Source organism: Poecilia reticulata, chromosome 11, assembly GCF_904066995.2.
Source record: "Poecilia reticulata chromosome 11, P_reticulata-male-v2, whole genome shotgun sequence".
NCBI classification, from domain to species: Eukaryota; Metazoa; Chordata; class Actinopteri; order Cyprinodontiformes; family Poeciliidae; genus Poecilia; species Poecilia reticulata.
Window position 1 is genome coordinate 17,454,583 of NC_088840.1, and position 18,138 is coordinate 17,472,720.

The window sequence follows — 18,138 nt, forward strand, 5'->3', positions numbered from 1 at the left end:
AATGAGTTGGCATTCTTAAAGAACAACCATTCAATTAACATTTTTGGGTTTGAAAATAAGAAATAACATAAAAGTTTTGCAAAAAAAAAAAGGATGAACTATGTGGGAAAATTACATTAAATGACAAGAAAGACATCTAAGAAGAGGTTGCTGGGTCATTCTGTGCATTTATTTCCTGACGAAAAGTTAAAATCCGGATTTGTTGTTGTATTTAAAATAAAAGCTTGTTCTGCATTAATTTAACCCTTGTGAAAAGGTTGCAGATCTCTGATCTAAAATAAGAAAATGTAAAATTTTAAGGAGTTTTACAAGTCAATAATGGCAACAGACTTAAAACCACCAATCCTTGAATTCTAGTTTTCCATTAATTTCTAAATATATAACTTATAGCGGACATTACACAATAAGCTGGTTTTAGAAACCATCAGGCTGAGGAAGCCCACAGAGAGAAGATCGGGAAAAAAGAAAAGTAAGGAAAGACAAAATGTTGAAATAGTTGACAGGAAAATAACCTGGAAAGATAAAAAAGAAAGGAGGGCCAAGCAAGAAAGAAACGAAGACCGCGGGGGAAAAAAAATCTGAAAGGACATAGAATGAAAAAGACGCCAGAAAATGAGGAAGGGAGCCTGGAAGGACAAAATGGACGCAACATTTAGAAAATCTGACATTGAATAAAATCTGAAAATACAAAAAATATTCTAAAATTTTGTTTTTCCAAACTTTTCCAGACCTGGAAAACATTTCACTATAATAAAACTATAATAGACTTGTAAAAACAACTTAAGTAGGACTTATATATATATATTTGAACGTTTTTCACTGTGTAGTGATACATCTGTTCTAGCTCACAATCTTTATCAGGTTTACTCAGGCGCATAGTTCATTAATGACGTCACAAACAGGACTTGAGGGTGTGGAGCCACTAACGACAGAATTATCCTGAGCTTCCATAAGCCATTATTTACTCAAATGTTTACAAAATTAAAAACAAACAGCAGAAAATAAAATGGCCAGATGAACATTTTATTTAAATTCAAACATTTTCTCACAAATTATTAATCTCAAAAAATCCACCTTGAAGCCTAATTCCCTCTTGGATTTAAAAAGTTGTCAATATCACGTACAACGCACAAGTACCCGAAAACACACACATGAATGTTGGTGAAATCATCAATTGATCCCAAAAAAATGTTAAAAATAAAGAATAATAAAAAATAAAAACAATGAGTGCTACACGCCTAACATTAAAAGACAAAACAAACTGTTAATAGATACAAAGAGGAGGAAATCTTCCAGGGCGCAACAGGAAAGCGAGATGTGTTTTTTGTATTTGACTGCTGGAGGAATGCAATTAACAGAGTCAGTAAAATAAAGTACATTCAAAGCTTTGGCACTGAGGCAACAACAGAACATGGAGTCATAGACAACGTCAGCACAAGAAACAACTGAAATGCTTAAAACCAAAGAACTTCATCCCAAAATGAACGTTAAATTATTAGAAACAAAATACCACAAATTGACACTTTCTTTTTTGTTCAATACTTTGTTTTTAAAAACTGTTTTCCACCGTGGGTTTAAGAAATGAAAAGCACATTTTGGCCGATTTACAAGGCAGAAAAACAAGATTCTGAATGGAAAAAAACTAGACCAGCTTCTAGCGCCACCTTCTGGAGGATGTTGAAGGTCTTGAGTTTCATCTCTTAACTGGCGTGGAGGGTTTGTTAAAAACAAGCCAAGAAAGTGACAAGTCAATATATGCATCATGTGCACAGATAAAACTGCTGGAGATCGGAATCGGCCCGATTTTCCATTAATGAGCTCTGATCAGTCACAAAAAAAAAAAAAAAAAGCATCAAAAACAGGAAGTCCCGCCATTTTCAGTCTGTAAAGGCATCAACCATCGACGTATACTTTGACACATTTTGTTTTGAACTGAATACAATTCAGATAAAGGTTAAAGGTCAAATGCTTAAACGGACATAATCTTGTATTTCCTTCATGCGAACGTACAGACATGTTTTTTTTAACAATCCTTAGAGAAAAAAAACAAGACAAATAGTCTGAATCAAACTTCTTCTTTTATAAATATCTCCAATAAAAACAAAACGCTGCAAAAACACAAAATCCTTCCAAGTATTTCTGCTCTAGTTTTCACTACAACCATGTTAACGCTTCGGGGGTCGTCTCCCTCAGCACCGGCTCTGTGTACTGAGTCCACTGATGACCCGACAGGCTCAGAACAAACTGCAACACTGGCGGGTCTCATCAGGGACAACGAACGAGCGAAGCATCAGGTGGTCTGGTGTGATGCAAACCATCTAATCCTGAATGTCAACTAAAGAAATAGTTGTTGATTCAGGAAAAATCGGCCAAGTGACGCACCCTCCTCATCAGCGATGCTGCAGTGGAGCAGGTCAGGAACTTTGACCTGGTCCCTCCAGGCCTCTGGCCCGGTGAAGAGAGCTCAGCAATGTCTGCACTTTTTACGTCGGATGAAATTATAGGCCTGTCGCAATAAACAATAAATCAATTAATCGCATGATAAATGAAACTTATCAACCTCTTTTTATCGGCGTTATCGTTGCTTTTGTGCCTTTTTCTCTTCCTATTGATGACACTGGATGGAAAAGGCTCAACCTGCTGCTCTCCACCGACCCGTCATTTCCTTAGTGTAAGGGAGGAGTGAACTATTGCATCAGGCAGTCAGATATGCCCGTCTTTATCCAACTCTAATGATTATTGAAGGGCAGTATAGTATACTGACTTCATAATCTGAACTCTTTTGGTTGAATGTAGTTTTTATTTCCACTTTGGTTTTATGTTGCGTTTAGCTTTTATTCAACTGCATTTTTTTAACAGAGACCGAGTCCATTTTATTTTTGCTTTTGTTTATCAGTTCCAGTGTTAAATGTTCTTTTGAAAATAAAATTTATTTATTTTTAGAAGGATGTGCTAAAATGACATAATGCATTATCATGTCATTTCCATTGCATCAGTTTAAAATGGTCTTCAAACAATATTATCGTTTATCGCAATAGTTTTTGGGACAATTAATCGCTCAGCAAAATTTGTCATCGTGATGAGAAGAGCAAACCTTCCTGCTCCCATCCTCACCGCTTCCTACAGAGGGGCAATAGAGAGCATACTGACCAGCAGCATCTCTGTCTGACTGGCAGCGTGTGGTGAGGACAGCTGAGTCATCGGGACCGATCGTCCTTCCATCCTTGACGGCGCTCACAGTCACTGCCTGTCCAGAACTCGGTCGATTGTAAGGGACCCTCAGCGTGATTTGCTCTCCCTGCTGCCTGAAAGCTTCAAGTGCAGAACAACCAGATTCCACAACAGCTCCATCCCTCATAAGACTACTAAACTGCCATTAGTTTAACCTTTCATTATATATATTTACATTAAACCTTTTATTATTACTTATTTATTGGAGCCTTGCAACGAATTTCTTTCAATTTGTACATTTTTAAACGTACAATTGAATGACAATAAACTCTACTGTATGTCTAATACACTTGAACTAAGACAAGTCTTAACTTTTTAGCAATTTGTAAGAGCTGGTTTTAAGTAAATAATTTATTAATATTGATTCACTCATAATGAAAAAGAAATGTATTGTTATAAGTCCCAGTGGAAATATTATTTTAATCAATATTAATTAATTATTTACATAAACAATCTCCTATCGTGCTGAAAAGTTACTATTTTTGTCTTGTTTCAAGTCTACTATAGTGTTTGCACTAAAAACTAGACCAGAAATACTTGGTGTGTTTTCGCAGTGAAACGCATCAGATTCTGTCAAAATGTGAATCAGCAGGATCCCAAAAAAAAACCCGAATTTCAGTTTCAGATGACAAAATCCAAATCGGTGCATTTCTATAAGGACAACCTGTCTGTATTGGCTTCCAATTCTCATTCTCTTTAAAAACAACAAGAAAACAATAATAATAGTAAAAACACAATAAAAGAGATGACAATGTTAGAAGTAAAAATGGAGACGCTGCTGAATGCCTAGCCTAGTGAACGGACAGAAGGTTAAAACACATGATCTATGACTCAACGGCAACGACTACAGCGGTCAGACCGGACCGTACATCAAGCCTGCTCGCTGATGTCATAGCTAACGTCCTGAGCCAGGACAGTTTCTCCCGCTTCCTCCCCGCGTATCGACTGCGCCTCTGTCTGCTCCTGTTCGCCTTCGCTAGCTGCCTTGGAGTAGTTGAGCTGCGCGTCTCCTCTGGTGGAGCCTTTCGGGCGGCCCCGCTTCTTCCGGGGGGCGCCGTCGTCTCTGCTCGGGTTAGCCGCTGGGCGGCCTCTTTTCCTCGGCGCTCCGTCGCGCGGGTAGGAAGGAGACGTTAGGCTCTTTCGTAAGTGAGCGCCTTTCTTGGACTTGCGCGGCCGACCGCGGCCTCTACGAGGCGTCGTTGACGCTTCCTCCTCGACTCGGGGGTATTTCCGCGGTCTTCCCAGGGGTTTCCACACTTTGGGCTTCTTCAGCTCCTCAGCAGAAGGCAGAGGATACTTCCGTGGTCTTCCCTGCTTCCTACGCGCTTTAAATGGAGACGGATTATTCTTTGTAGAGCCTTTTGGTCGGCCTCTTCCTCTCTTCACCGGCTGGGGGTCATCTAAGTTCTTCCTCGGTCTTCCTCTTCCTCTGTGAGGTTTCTTTGAGACGGTTTTGGGTACGCCACCGCTGTACTTCACCACGGGCTTCCTGGGCCGACTTGTTGACATATTCAGTGATTTCTCGGCTGTGTGCGCTTCCGCATCCCAGTCACTATGCTCCCGCTCAATCCTCGATTTCTTATTGGGAGAGCCTTTCGGTCGGCCTCTTTTCCGGGGAGCTACGGAGCTGCCTTCGTCTACGTCAGACTTCCGCTTTAAGGGGGCTTTTGGGCGCCCTCGTTTGCGCGGACTTGCACCGCCGTTTACTAAGCCTTCAGCGGCGGGTTTCTTGCCAGACCCCTGTGGTCGTCCTCTTTTCTTTGGAGATTGTTCTGTATTGTTGCTGTTTTTCTGTTTCGTGGACCCTTTCTGTCTCCCTCTGCCCTTGCGTGCTGTAACCGGGTTCTCTGCGTTTTCTTCTCCAGACTCCCGCGGCTCCTTGGGTTGAGGCGTGTTGTTTGAATCACCTGAATCCTGAATCAGGTCTACTGCAAAAAGCGGTTTATTCTTGGAGCTCTTTGGCCTCCCTCTCCCTCTTTTGACCGGAGTTTTATTCACCACGTCGGCCTCCCCTTCACTGCTGGCGGGGTCTTCTTGTTCCGACTTGGCCATTACCACTTCCTCTTCCATTCTGCTTCCTGAAGCTCAGACCTGCTCCGTCAGTCTACTCCTGTAAACCGACAGAAGATACAATCCAAACAATAACTGGTTAATGCTTCTTTCAGCTCCTATTATTTGAGCAGTCGAATACGCTATAAATTACTCTGATGATTAATCAGATAAAAATGACACCCTGCAGATTTTTCATTTAACCAGACAAGTTAGCAATACATTAATATTGCAAACATAGAATTCAATTCCTTTTTTTAAATTAAGAAAATATCTATATTATTGCCTAAAATTACATAAAATTTGTCTGTTTGGGTCACAAATTATGAAAAACCTTTTGGTGAACCAGTGAACCACTGTACTAATAAATGTATAAAAATTTTGCAGACCAATTTTATTTTTTAACTGCTGTTTGTGTCATTAAATTACAAAATATTTTGTCTTTTTTTGTTGCTTCAAAATAATGAATACTGTCAAAAATCTTATATTGCAATAAAAACATTATTTACAAGTAATAAAGAAAATTCAATTGGAAATGATAAATACCCACATCTATTTAAATGTTTTAATACTTTTTTAATTAGAGGAATATATTAGATGACATAATTGTTAAATCTTTTTAAGTTAAAATTAATTATTCTAGTATTTAAGTATTAGCTGTATTAATTAAAATTAATTCAAAATCTATGTGGAATGAAAATAATTCACTTTCACAGAGACTCAACCCAATATTTGCAAAGGTCCAATAAACTCTACTGAAATAAAGATACAAAAAATAAAAAACTTTTGTTTTTAAAGTTTTTTATGAATGAACTTACACTAGTGTCTTTTTCTGAAAATAAAACATTTTATTTGCAACTTTATCAAATATATTAAAATTATACAAAAAAGTTAAATCAGATATTAATATTTATAATACTGAGATATTACATAAATTAAAACTTGAATGGCTTTTGACAAATAATTAAATTTAATTCATATTTTTATAATTACATTAAACACAAGTTCATATTTTAAAAAATATTTACTAATCTAATTTTGGCACCTCTGGTACTCCATATATATCTTATATATAGAATAGTAAATTTATTGCATTGACTTTAATTCAATTTATCAGAACGAGTGAAAGGCGCCCTCTACCGGCAGAACGGCACTTTTAAGGTGGACCTCTAACTAGGAAGCCAAGTTCGGGTTGCTTCTCAAAAGGCTCCGTCTATTTCCTGGATTACAATCTCATAACGGCGGGAAAATGCACAGGCGTCTAAATCAATACAATGCAGTCAACACCACAGAATGAGTGTTGTCTTAATGTTCATTTCCACTATGCACAATAATAAATAAAAAATATGCAACATGCGCTAGAGAGCCCTTAAGACACGGCGCATTTTTAATCAGAGTATTTATTTAAAATTAGAGCCGTAATAAAAGCTTTGACCACAGTCTAGATTATTTCCCAGGTATTAGCCAGCTTCAGAAATCTACCGCTGTAGATAGAGATGTAAAGACGATCAAAGGCTGGAAACACCAGAGTGCATTTCTCATGTTAAACTCCACCCCTGTGAGATTTCAGGTTAATTTTTCGGTAAATATTAATTCAGGAGACATACCGTAAACTGAAAGTGCGTGTTTATTGTTGCTGTGGTGGCTTCTTCTTCTTCTTGAAATTTATTGACGGTTGGCAAAAAACGTTAGGTGAGCATTACCGCCACCAAACGGTAAGGAGTGTGGACCACATGACATAAAATAAAATAAACCAAACAACTATATCCTACTCTAAAACTTACACTGTTTTAAAAAATCAAATATAGCCTGATATTCACAGCTTCCTGCACACATTTGTCAAATTTCATTTTCATACTTCTAAGGTTCCTAATTAACTTGTTTCTCTGAATCCGGTAATTCCTGCAATGCAAAATAACATGTTTTATTGTCTCATCTTCCCCACTGCCACAATTCCCTGTCTGATGTTTTCCTGTCAAAAATGCTCTGATAGCTGTTCCCGGTGGTCCGTCATGTCTGGCGGACTCTGAAAGAAACAAGGGCCACTCATTTTTAGTTCCTAATCGAGTGCTCGAATGTTGTTGCTAACATTAGAATAAGATTCGCACACATTGAATCCTGCTTTATGTAGATAAAATAAAATAGAAACACTATATAGATTGGAAAAACAAAATGAGAGAAAAATAAATAAATAGCAATACCAGGTAATTATTATGTTATATTAAAACTTTTTCCATCAAAAGCTGCTACTTACCTTGTACAGTTCTGATGAAAAATAAAACACATCTATAATGTATGCAAGCGATAAACGGGTTACATGAGTAAGGAACAGGATTGGGATCTCTGGAAAAATTAAAAAATCTTTATCTTTTTTTGCCCCAATAGTCTAATTCCATTCCAGAAGTGTGCACACTCCTTAATAAATACTTTGTTGAAATACTTTCTGATTCAGTTTCAGTAATAAGTCTTCTTTACTTCACACCTACCGTCAATTACATTTTTTTAGTTTATATTAGCTTTATTTATGGAAAATTTACAACATTGCAAAATAAAACGAAATGTTACAAACCAACAATTTGCCAAAAAAAGGAACAGGCTGAAGTCAAATCTTATTCTTATCTCTTTAATCTTACTAATCTGAAATGAAGTAGTCATTACTTTTCTGTTTGCATTCTTTAGTTACGATGTAGCTGCAGAGAGGATCAGAAGAGTCTTACTGTACAAAGGTATCAGTCAGAAGAAGGGCAAATAAAAAAGTTCCACTTTTTTATTTGTGGAACTTTTTTTGTAGAAAAGAATAATGTGCATTATTATTTTCTACAAAACCATTAAAAATTTAAATTTCTGGTTACATAATGTCAATTAATCAAAGTCTGGACTTTGACTAGACCATTCAGGATATTTACTCAGACCAAACTTCAGGTGTTAAACCCATATTTGTTGCCTGTTATACAGAGAAGGTTATACTGGGTTTTTAATTTTTTAATTTGATGACGATTAAATGTTTAATTTAGTTTTCACCAAATGTGCTGCTGATCTTTATGTCCAGAACCTGCTAACAGATTTTGTTGGTTCTTGTAAAATTAAAATACAAAAATACACAGTTTTAAGGCACTAGTTTTCCATGATCAACAGATTATTAAATTTTAGAAAGTTTTGCCCCAAACTTTGATCCTGGAGAAGTCTGGAGTTTCAAATGCCAGAAATGTGGCATTAGGTTTGTGTAATGTCAAATAAGATTTTTATTTCTGGACATTTGAGTCCAAAAATATTAATCTTTATCTTCTTAAACAGCAATCAGGTCTAATTATATTTTTAAAAAATGTAGAAACACAACTCCGAAACTGACTTCCGAGTTTGCTAAAGGGATACTTCAGTTTTTTTTGTTTTTTTTATGATTAAATGGACTAAAATAAATCACTTCTGGTTAAAACATGCAGCACTTGGCATAATGCAATGTTTGTAAACATTGGTTTCTTTATGGCAGCAATAAAAAAACAGTTTTAGGATTTTATTTGTCATTTGAACCAGTTCGACCTGATTTTAAAGTTTAAAGTCAAATAATGTAGTGAAATTCCACTTTTTTGTTTGAGCATGAATTCAGTTAGTAAATCAAAAATAAACAAACAAACAAACAAACAAAGAAAAAATAGATGAACAATCCAATTTCAAAAACACTTTATTAATACCAAACATACATTCAAAGAGTTGATGGTGATGCTGCAGGCAGGAAGGATCTCCAGCAGCAGTCAGTCTTGCAGTTAATCTGAAGAAGCCTCTGACTGAAGTCGGTTGGTGTATGAGTATTAGAACATGCCAACAGCTCAGCAGTAGAAATATTCCACAGCAGCATGTTATGGTGGCTAATCCACCTCATTTGCTTTTGCCGCTCCTCTTTACGTCTCTGTTTTCCCTAATTTAATTCACTGTTTCACGATTTCAACTTTTAACATCTTATGCTGTTAGAATATTTAAAAAGTGCAGCATTTATATGATATAAATTAAGGTTCCACAAATACAGGTCTTCTCAAAATAATAATAAAAAAACATAAGTTTATGTTCTTAATATAATTTAAATAAAGATATAATAAAACACTTAATAGACTTCAAAAGACTACAGTGGAACCAAATTTAAAGAACCTGACTTAAATTATGATTTTAGTGTAACCTGTCTCATAAAGAAAAGGAATTATAACAGTTTGTAGTATAATAGAATATGAATATATTTATTGGCTGCAAATAGACTCACACAAAGAATTAAAATTACATATAAAAACAGGAAAAAGATTAAAAATACTGCACATTACGGACAAAATTTCAACATGAATATTAGATAACAACAGCAGGCTTGTTTTAGACACTTTATTAATCTAAAATGACTGGATGAATTCAGCATGTCGTTATAAACTTCCACAATCTGAATCTCTCTTCACACAGTTTGTAATTTTAGCTGAGCTTATCCCACGTTTGTCCCTCCCGTCTTCACCGAGGAATCCTGTCGGCCGAGACGAGAAGGCCAGAAAAAAGACGGCAAACAACAAGAGGCAGACAGATTATGTTGCACATGGTGGCTGGATAAGGGGGAGGAGAATGAGGTAATGTCAGGGTCAGGAGGAAGAATCTAAGACAAAGAAAAAAGAAATATGCAAATGTGTTAATATGTGAGACAAACAGAGAGAGAGAGAGAAGCTGTCGGTGTGAGACAAGAGAGGCTGAGAGACAATGACAGACGTGGCCGGAGGAAAAGGAAAGGAGCGTTTGAGAAAGACAACCCCTGAGAGACGGCGCGCTGAACTCGCTGCCCCGTCTCACCCCACCGCCTCCTCCCAGCCTGTGTGCTTTACCATGGTTACCAGACAGAGCTCCCAATGCAGCCAGTTAATGTGTTTTTCAGCAGCGAGTGCGAGCTGGGTACTAATGTGTCTCAGTCTGTCTCCTGCACAATCAATGTCAACCGTCCTGGGATGCACAAATACGCACGAGGCACAGAGCCAGGGAGCGCCGAGACGCGCTGGCTGGGTGTCGGGCCGAGTGCTGCAGAGCCGACCTGGAGGTTCTGACGCAGAGCATTTTCCACGGCGGCTCATTCGGGCCGAGGAAAAAGAGGAGGAAATGTATGTCAAGAAGCTCAGAAATTATGAGATTAAAAAAGTTAACATTTCTGAGTCTGAAAAGTCAAAAATGTTGCTAGAAAAAACACAGAAAGTTTGACATTAATCTATTAATCATTAATCTAAAAAAATCTTCAAAAACATGACAATTTCTGAGTTTGAAAAATTTAAAAATTTTGTGAAAAAAAAAACTCAGAATTTTCTTTTTAGGAAAAATTCTGAAATATTTGAAAATGCAGAAACCTTCTAGAAAAAAACGTGGAAATTTTGAAAAGTCTTTAAAGTCGAAGATTTGTGAGAAAAAAACTCAGAAATTTTTAGATTAATCTACACACTTTCAAAGTTTGAAAAGTTGAAAATGTTCAAAAAACAATACATTTTCCATAGAAAACATGGATATTTCTGAGTTTGAAAAAGTAAAAAATGTTGCTGGAAAAACCACAGAATGTTTAACATTAATCTAAAAAAATTTCTAGAAAAAAATGTGAAAATTTCTGAGTTTGAAAAATAGAATATTTTGGTGAAAAATAAACTCAGAAAATTTTAGATTAATCTCAGAATGTTTTAAGAAAACATCCGAAATTTCTGAAATGTTCTTCTCTTGCAAATTTTGAAGATTTGCAAGAGAAAATGCAGAAACTTTCTAAAAAAAATCTTGGAAATTTCTGAGTTTGAAAAGTCAAAGATTTGTGAGAAAAAAACTCAGTAATTTTTTGATTAATCTACACACTTTTCTAGAAAAACAGATCATTTAAGAGTTTGAAAAGTTGACAATGTTCCAGAAAAAACATGGACATTTTCCATAAAAAAAATATGGATATTTTGCTCAAAAAATACTCAAAAATGTTAAGATGCATCTCAGAAATTTTGGAGTTTGAAGTCAGAAATTTTCTGCTTGAAAGAAACTGTTAACTAAACCAGATGCAAATCATTCAGCTTTGATGCCTTGCAAAGATGTTCACGACCCTTGAACTTTGTCTAATTTTGTCTCATAAGTACCACAGACTAATCTGTAAGTTTATGTGCTAAAAAACACTAAGTAACATAAAATACTGAAGTGTACGGAAAGGGATGTGTGGTTTTTAACCTTATGAAAGGGAGAAAAGGTAAAAAAAAAAACTTGGTTTGTATCTGTAGTTCTAACTCCAGATGTTTTGGTGTTTGTCTTCACTAACTAGAGATTTCTTTTCTTTCCAAGTAGAAACTCAATTGAATTGGATGTAAAGCATCTTTGCACATCAATTTCAACATCTTTTGTTGCAGTATCAAAGTCTCACACTGAAATAAAAAGTTGCATTAATCGTGTGTCAAAATAAGGATATAAATATTTGAATTTCCCAAATTCACTGACAGCAGAGTTATTGGTGTATCTACACAATAATTACTATAAAATAAAAGTAACCAAAGCAAATTTTTATTTCCACCTTACTGTTTGAGGTTGATGTCTGGAAATGTCAGTCAATGACTTAAAACATTAGATTCAATAAATTTAACCACAACCAAATAAAGACAAAACATAATATTACATTTTATTTATGAGTGCATCTAAAACAGTGTTAAAAACTACATTAATCAAATGAGAAACAAATCAAAAGATAACCAAAACGGTACAAATTGCATAAAACTTAACTGAAAAAGTTAATGAAATAAAATAAAAAGACATGAATTGTTGGAAATGGGAAATAAAATAGAGCATTTATGTGCGTTTATTTTAATAAGTCAGGAATTTTCAGAGCAATAAATAAAAAGGTGGAAATGTGACAATTAATATATCAATAACCAAAGATTATCTCAAAACCTTCTGGAGAACATCTGCTTATTTTCATTGTTTTACTATTTTACTCCAAAACAAAAACAGCATAAGGCTTTTCCCACGCTGTGGCTTTACTAAAGATTAATAATAATATGAATGAATGAATCCTGCGTGGCTGAAAACATCGGGGTCACAAACCTTGGCTGCCTTTTTATTGAAACGTGGAGCGACGCGGCGCACAAAGCCAGCCAAAAGCTACTGTCCCCTTCAAAATAAAACGTCCTTCGTCTCAGGTTTCCATGATGACTGAAAACGTTTCCTACAGATTCAGCATCTGACAGGTTGTCTGTCAACATTTTAAAAATATACTCTGAAAAAGGATTTAACATGTTAAATTCTGCTGGAAGCAAATGCATGAAACGTTGTTCCCAAGGACCTCACCTGTGACCTTTTACATCATCACAGGTTAAGGGTCTCAGGGACAATGAAGCACACCGGTGCGACCCACCAAATTTGAGTTTTAACACTTAACTTTCACACTTATGACGCTTTAAATACTAACTGCATCCTGCAGGATGAGAAAAACAAGGTCTAAAATAAGGAACAGTTCCTACGTCACAGAAGCTGGGATGCCGTTTGTCATAGACGCTCTGCAGAACCTGGACCGGATCCCATCCTGCGGAGACAGACGCACTCAGTTAAATTTCGGTTTGTTGCAGTGCCAGTGGATCTACTCAAACGTTCTTCATTTTTAATCCCTTTTTATCGTCTGTTTTAGTGGCATAGCCAACGCCTTTCATTCAGTACAGGTCTGCGGGGGAAAACAGTCAAAGAAAGCGCCCCCTGCTGGCAGACACGTGTTCGAGCGTTTGAAGTAAGCTGAAGATACAAATGGAGATCCGTAGTTTTTATCTGCAAGTTGGAGAAATTAAAGAAAGTAAATTAAGTCAAGATAAAATGTGTATCTTTTTGTAAATATTATCGCCTGTGCTTCATCAGCAGCCAGACAGCGATGCCTTCTTATATTCCTACAGGCCTTATGATCTCATAGGATTATGTAATCACTCCCCCATGACAAAGATGTTCAGCCCTGAACATTTTCTGCAGACAAAACACACGGCACACACATGGGGGGCTCAAATAGCACCGGTCCGTCCAGAGGACACCTGTATCACGTCCCGAGCTCTGGACGCTTGTCTGTGGCCGGGCGCAAAACATGAAGACAAACATGTGACTCGTCCAAAGGGACGTGTAGCGTTCGGTCTGTTATGAATTTACGCTGCGTCTCTTTGTTGTCTCTTTGTCTCTGCTGCACTGAGACGCCCTCCTCTGCCCCAGTTTTATGAGTTCCTCTGCTGTCCTCGCAGGCACAGGAGACAAAGACAGGAGGACGTCAGAGAAACATTCACACGTGGAAACGCTGAATCAGACAGAATGGACATGGAGACGGATGATGGAGGGCGGACACGGTCAGTCGGATTGATCGTCTCAGTTTGTTAAGCGGCCCGATAAGTTATTCTGGACTCACCATTTGCTTTTGCCTGCTGTTCCTGACATGAAAACACACAAAGACACACGTTTACACTCAGGTCCGCACACAACACACTGTTACGATCAGTTATTAATCCACGGGAGAAACAGAAAAAACGACATTTATCCATCTGCTAGGGAAGAAAGCGTTTCATAAAACCTATCCTGCCCCGTCTCCACAGTCTTCTCTGAGCGCAGCGCGCGGCGGCGAATGGGAAAAAGCTTCTTTTTTTTCCCCCTCTCACTACCCCTCCATCCCTCACTCTCCCCTCTTTTTCTTTTTTTTTGTCTCTTCTTCTATCCCTCTCTCTCAGCCGCTGTCCCTGGCTCTGGTGTGTGCCTGTCTCCCTCTGCCAAGTCACATCACTAATTCTCCAGGCGATTAGCGTCCGAACAGTCGATGCCTACGATGCAGGTACACACACACCCACACACACACGCAGGCACACACAAACACACACACACACACGCACGCACGCACGCACGCACGCACGCACACACACACACACACACACACACACACACGCACATGCAGACAGTTGCATTGATTCCATTATCTGGTGCTCTAACGGCACCCACACTTCCACCAACCCCCAACAACCATCACCCTCTCCTTTCATAAATCTGTGTCACCTGCATACAACACACACAAACACACAGAGTTACTTATGCAAGCATGCAGCATCTCCAGCTATTGCTCTTTCTCCTTCTTTTACACCCTCCATCACCCTGTCCCCGCCTCCTTCTCCTCCGTCTCGCTCAACTCTCTGAACCCCCTTTTTACTTTTTTTCTCCAAGGCGTGACGTCCCGTCTCGCCAAGAGAAGAAGAAAAAAAAAAGCGACATTCACATGACGGCATGTGTCTCCATGCGTTCTTGTCTGCATGTGTGTGTGTCTTTGGGCGATACGATGCTCCTGCATCTGGAGGAGAGAGTTTGTCAAGAAGGGGGTTTGCACGCTGGTTCCTGCATCTCAAAGGGAGCGGAGTGTGTGCGTGAAAAAGGCAGCAGAGAGACACGAAAAGCTGTGTGAGGATGAAAGCCAAAGGTGATTAACCTCACGGCCGTTTCTGACCACAGCAGCACAAACAGCCTGCAGTTTATGTCAGCACACAAAGCATCCACCGCGCTTTAATTTGGCAGAAAATATGCCAAATTCCTCAGCTTAAAGTCCCAGCTTAAAATAAAATAAGCGTGAATATAATGGAGGGTAATATAAATACACAATTTACATCAAATTAATCTGGCTGCCTGTTCAGAAACAGCAGGTGTAAAGTGGGTCTGATGTGAAGGCTGAATTTCCCCTGGAGTTGGAAACCTGCCGGGGAGTTGCTTCTTTGTGCAGTGCTCAGCAGAGATCGCTGATATGTGCTTTTCTTTTTTTTTTTCCATCCCTTCCTCGCTGGAGCGCTGCAACGCAATGCGGATACTGGGTGTCTGAGCCACTAGCCAGACACACTGGGGGACAGGGGAGGGGAAGGAGGCGGAGGCAAGTTCAGCCTCGTGCTTCAGGAGACACTGACACTAATGTCTGCTCGTTTAATCAGACATTTGTTTCATTTTTTTAGGTTTTCTGATTCAAAACACGTCTCTAAGGTTTCGCTTAGAGTTGAGAAGGCCTGCTGCAATAAATCAATCGCACGATAAATTAAAATAAGTCAAATCATTTCCAAATGCATGATTTATTGGGGTTTTTTTTTCTCTCTTTCTAACGAAAACTGGATGAGAAAAGTCTTTGGTCTCAACCAGACCTTCTTTTGAAGGACAATTTTGTTACAGTGACTTCATTTTCAATTTTATTTATTTTTTCTTTTGTTTTATTTGGATATTTAAAATATCTTTCAGTTGCAGAGTTAAATGTTCATTAGAATTTATTGTTGATTGATCTTTGAGAATGACTTCTTGCCGTTACCATAATGTAACAATATTACAATATTATCATTTATCGCAATAAATTCTTTGAATGATTCATCGTCTAGCAGAATTGTTAATGTGACAAGAGCTACTGAGCAAAAAATAAAAAGTAGTTTCAATCAAAAGAGCAGAAATGAAACAACCTTTTGGAAAAACTTGTAATTTTTAATAGATATCTACAGCAGGAATTTTAAAAACAGAAGCTCCACTTCTCTTCTATTTTTAGGTTTTGAAAAATAAAAATAAGCAAGTAGTGAATGAATATCTAAAAACATTACTATTACTTTCAGTCTCATTCTGCTGTGGTAAATTCAGACAAAACGTAAGACTACCTCCTGGAGTGACATTAATGAAACAAAGTCGTCATTGACAGATGGCTCTTCATCCCGTTAGACTGCACCAAATAACTAATCAAAGACACTGCAGGGCGAGGTGTCTATTGAAAACTGGATTATCGCGATCTCGAAAGCTAATCAAACCTAATCTAGATTTATTAGATTTACAGTCAGCGCTGAAACTGTTTTGTTGTTTGTGTTTGTGCAAATATAATTACTGAGTTGAAAGCGAATTAGAATAATTTGAAACCTAATAATAGCTGCGGTGTGTGTGGCGCAGGCTGTCAGTTTGTCTGTTTCACTGTTTGCATAACAGATATGCTCCTTTTCTGTATAAAGACGTCAGGAAACAAATTTACAGTAGGTTTAGTTTAAATTTAACCCGGGAATTACTTTAATCTGTGCTTACTGAGACAGATTTCTCTCTGGGTTCAGCAAAAAGTCATTTATATTATAACTTTCTGCCCTTTTTCTCTCTCCGCTCTCTGTACTTACCATATCAAAAGGAGGGTAGACTGAAGGCGTCCATCTGAAGTCTGGGTGACTCCGCAGGGAAAGCTAGAAGGTTGTACAGTTATCTCCAGGCTGTTTATTATGCGAAACCATACAACCAACTACCTCACACTGCAGAGCACCGGAGCAGGGTCAGTGCTGGAGTCTGCCGGCTCTCCGTCTTCTTCTCCACCTCCAGATTCTCTCTATCGTCTTATCAATCATTGCATTTTTTAATCTGTTTTCTAGAAAATGTAAAATGTCATGCTTCCTAGTGATTTGCATCGGGTCTAGAAGTTCAACAATGTGAGAAAAGACAAAAAAAAAACATCCTGCACTGTGTTTTTCTGTGAACTTGTCTCCCTCTTGTGGGAGGACGCAGAACAAAGACACCCCCTTCCCCCTCCAGAGGCCGCAGCAGACCTTCGCTGTCTGGAATACAAAGACGAGCACTTAACCTGCAGTTGCATACTGTAGGCGTCTGCATGACCTACTTCTGCAAGTGGAGCGGCTGGAATCTTCCTTATCCTCAAAGATTTGATTCAGCTCTGTGCTCAGCTTTGTTTCGCTGCCTCTCAGAGGTTCAACTCTTAACTGTGACCTTTTATTGTTTTTGATCAAGTTGGACCTCTACCTAAATAGCAGTGCTGCTGCAGTTTCTCCGATGCATTTTAAATAGAAACTCTTAAACCGTTTTCTTCTCAAGACGGGTGGCAAAAGTGCTCACACGTCTGTATTTTGTGACAATCTCAAACCGCAACGTATTTTAGTCAGAGGTGGGTAGAGTACCCAGAAATAGTACCGAAGTAATAATAGCACTACTTCAACATATTTTTACTCAAGTAAAAGTAAAATATAGCCTTCTAAGGAATTAGCTACTCCAGTAAGAGTAAAAATAAGGCTCGACAAACTGGCTGAAAAACCTATCACGATTTTAAAAACTGATAATTATTGATTCCCTTTTTGTTTTAAATATCTGAAATCTTTGGCAGGATTTGGTTTGGCAGGATTGAAATCCTGCCAAACCACGTAAAAAAGGTTACTGTTTTACTGTGGGTAAAACAGTAACCTTTCCTATTTTACCCACAGTTGTTACTCCACGCTGTTGTTTTTTATTTTTAAGCAGTGAGGCACAGTGGGCAAATTTTTAAACTGCTGCTGTGTCAGTTAGTCCACAGGTTGTTGCTAGGTAACCACAGAATGAGTGAGTTGCTAGGTAACCAAAGAGTGAGTAGTCAGTTGATTCCACCAACTTTGCTTAACTGGCTGTGAGAAATTGAGCGGTGTGGTTCTGAATCAGAGTTCAATGAATATTCTATCAGATGTATTATCTACTGATATTGATCATGTCGCGATATATTTTGTTATTGATTTATTGTCCAGCCCTAAGTAAAAAAAAATAAAAAATCTGGCTAAAAGGCTTTTCAAGTCCAGAGTTACTGATCTGAACATCTTATTTAATATTTATAAATAATGCCATCAGACAGACAAAAATGTTATGTCAAATTCTGGTATTTTAAAGACTAAAACTAAAAAAAAAAAAAAAAAAAAAAAAATTCAAATAGATTACATGATTACAAAATAACCGATTCAGGAAGGACTTTTCCAAATCATAAAAAATAAACAATTAACCTAATTCTTACAGTCAGTAATGCAAATATGTATGCTAAAGCAGAGTGAAGTACTTCAAGTGCCAAATGGAACAGCAGGTGCACAAGCAACA

The 18,138-nt window shown here is 37.8% G+C and overlaps 2 protein-coding genes across 6 annotated transcripts in view; both read right to left on the reverse strand.

Moving 5' to 3' along the window:
- Nucleotides 1-1,002: 1,002 nt before the first annotated feature.
- On the reverse strand, nucleotides 1,003-7,253 carry LOC103472501 (uncharacterized). Its single transcript, XM_008422197.3, has 2 exons — nucleotides 6,888-7,253; nucleotides 1,003-5,341 (listed from the first exon to the last, which is right to left on the reverse strand). The coding sequence occupies exon 2, from the start codon at nucleotides 5,299-5,301 to the stop codon at nucleotides 4,102-4,104; it is 1,200 nt and encodes a 399-aa protein (XP_008420419.1). The 5' UTR covers nucleotides 5,302-5,341; nucleotides 6,888-7,253; the 3' UTR covers nucleotides 1,003-4,101.
- Nucleotides 7,254-8,941: 1,688 nt separating this feature from the next.
- The window catches only part of LOC103472503 (uncharacterized), a 38,853-nt gene continuing 29,656 nt past the window's right edge, over nucleotides 8,942-18,138 (reverse strand). For 3 of the 5 annotated variants that reach the window (XM_081612124.1, XM_081612123.1, XM_081612122.1), the window contains 2 exons: nucleotides 12,759-12,820; nucleotides 8,942-9,901 (listed from right to left, as the gene is read on the reverse strand). In XM_081612124.1, the coding sequence (XP_081468250.1) occupies nucleotides 9,763-9,901; nucleotides 12,759-12,820 (201 nt within the window). In that variant the 3' untranslated portion in view covers nucleotides 8,942-9,762. The remainder of the gene's footprint in view (nucleotides 9,902-12,758; nucleotides 12,821-18,138) is intronic. The other 2 variants (XM_081612121.1, XM_081612120.1) reach the window with 1 other exon arrangement.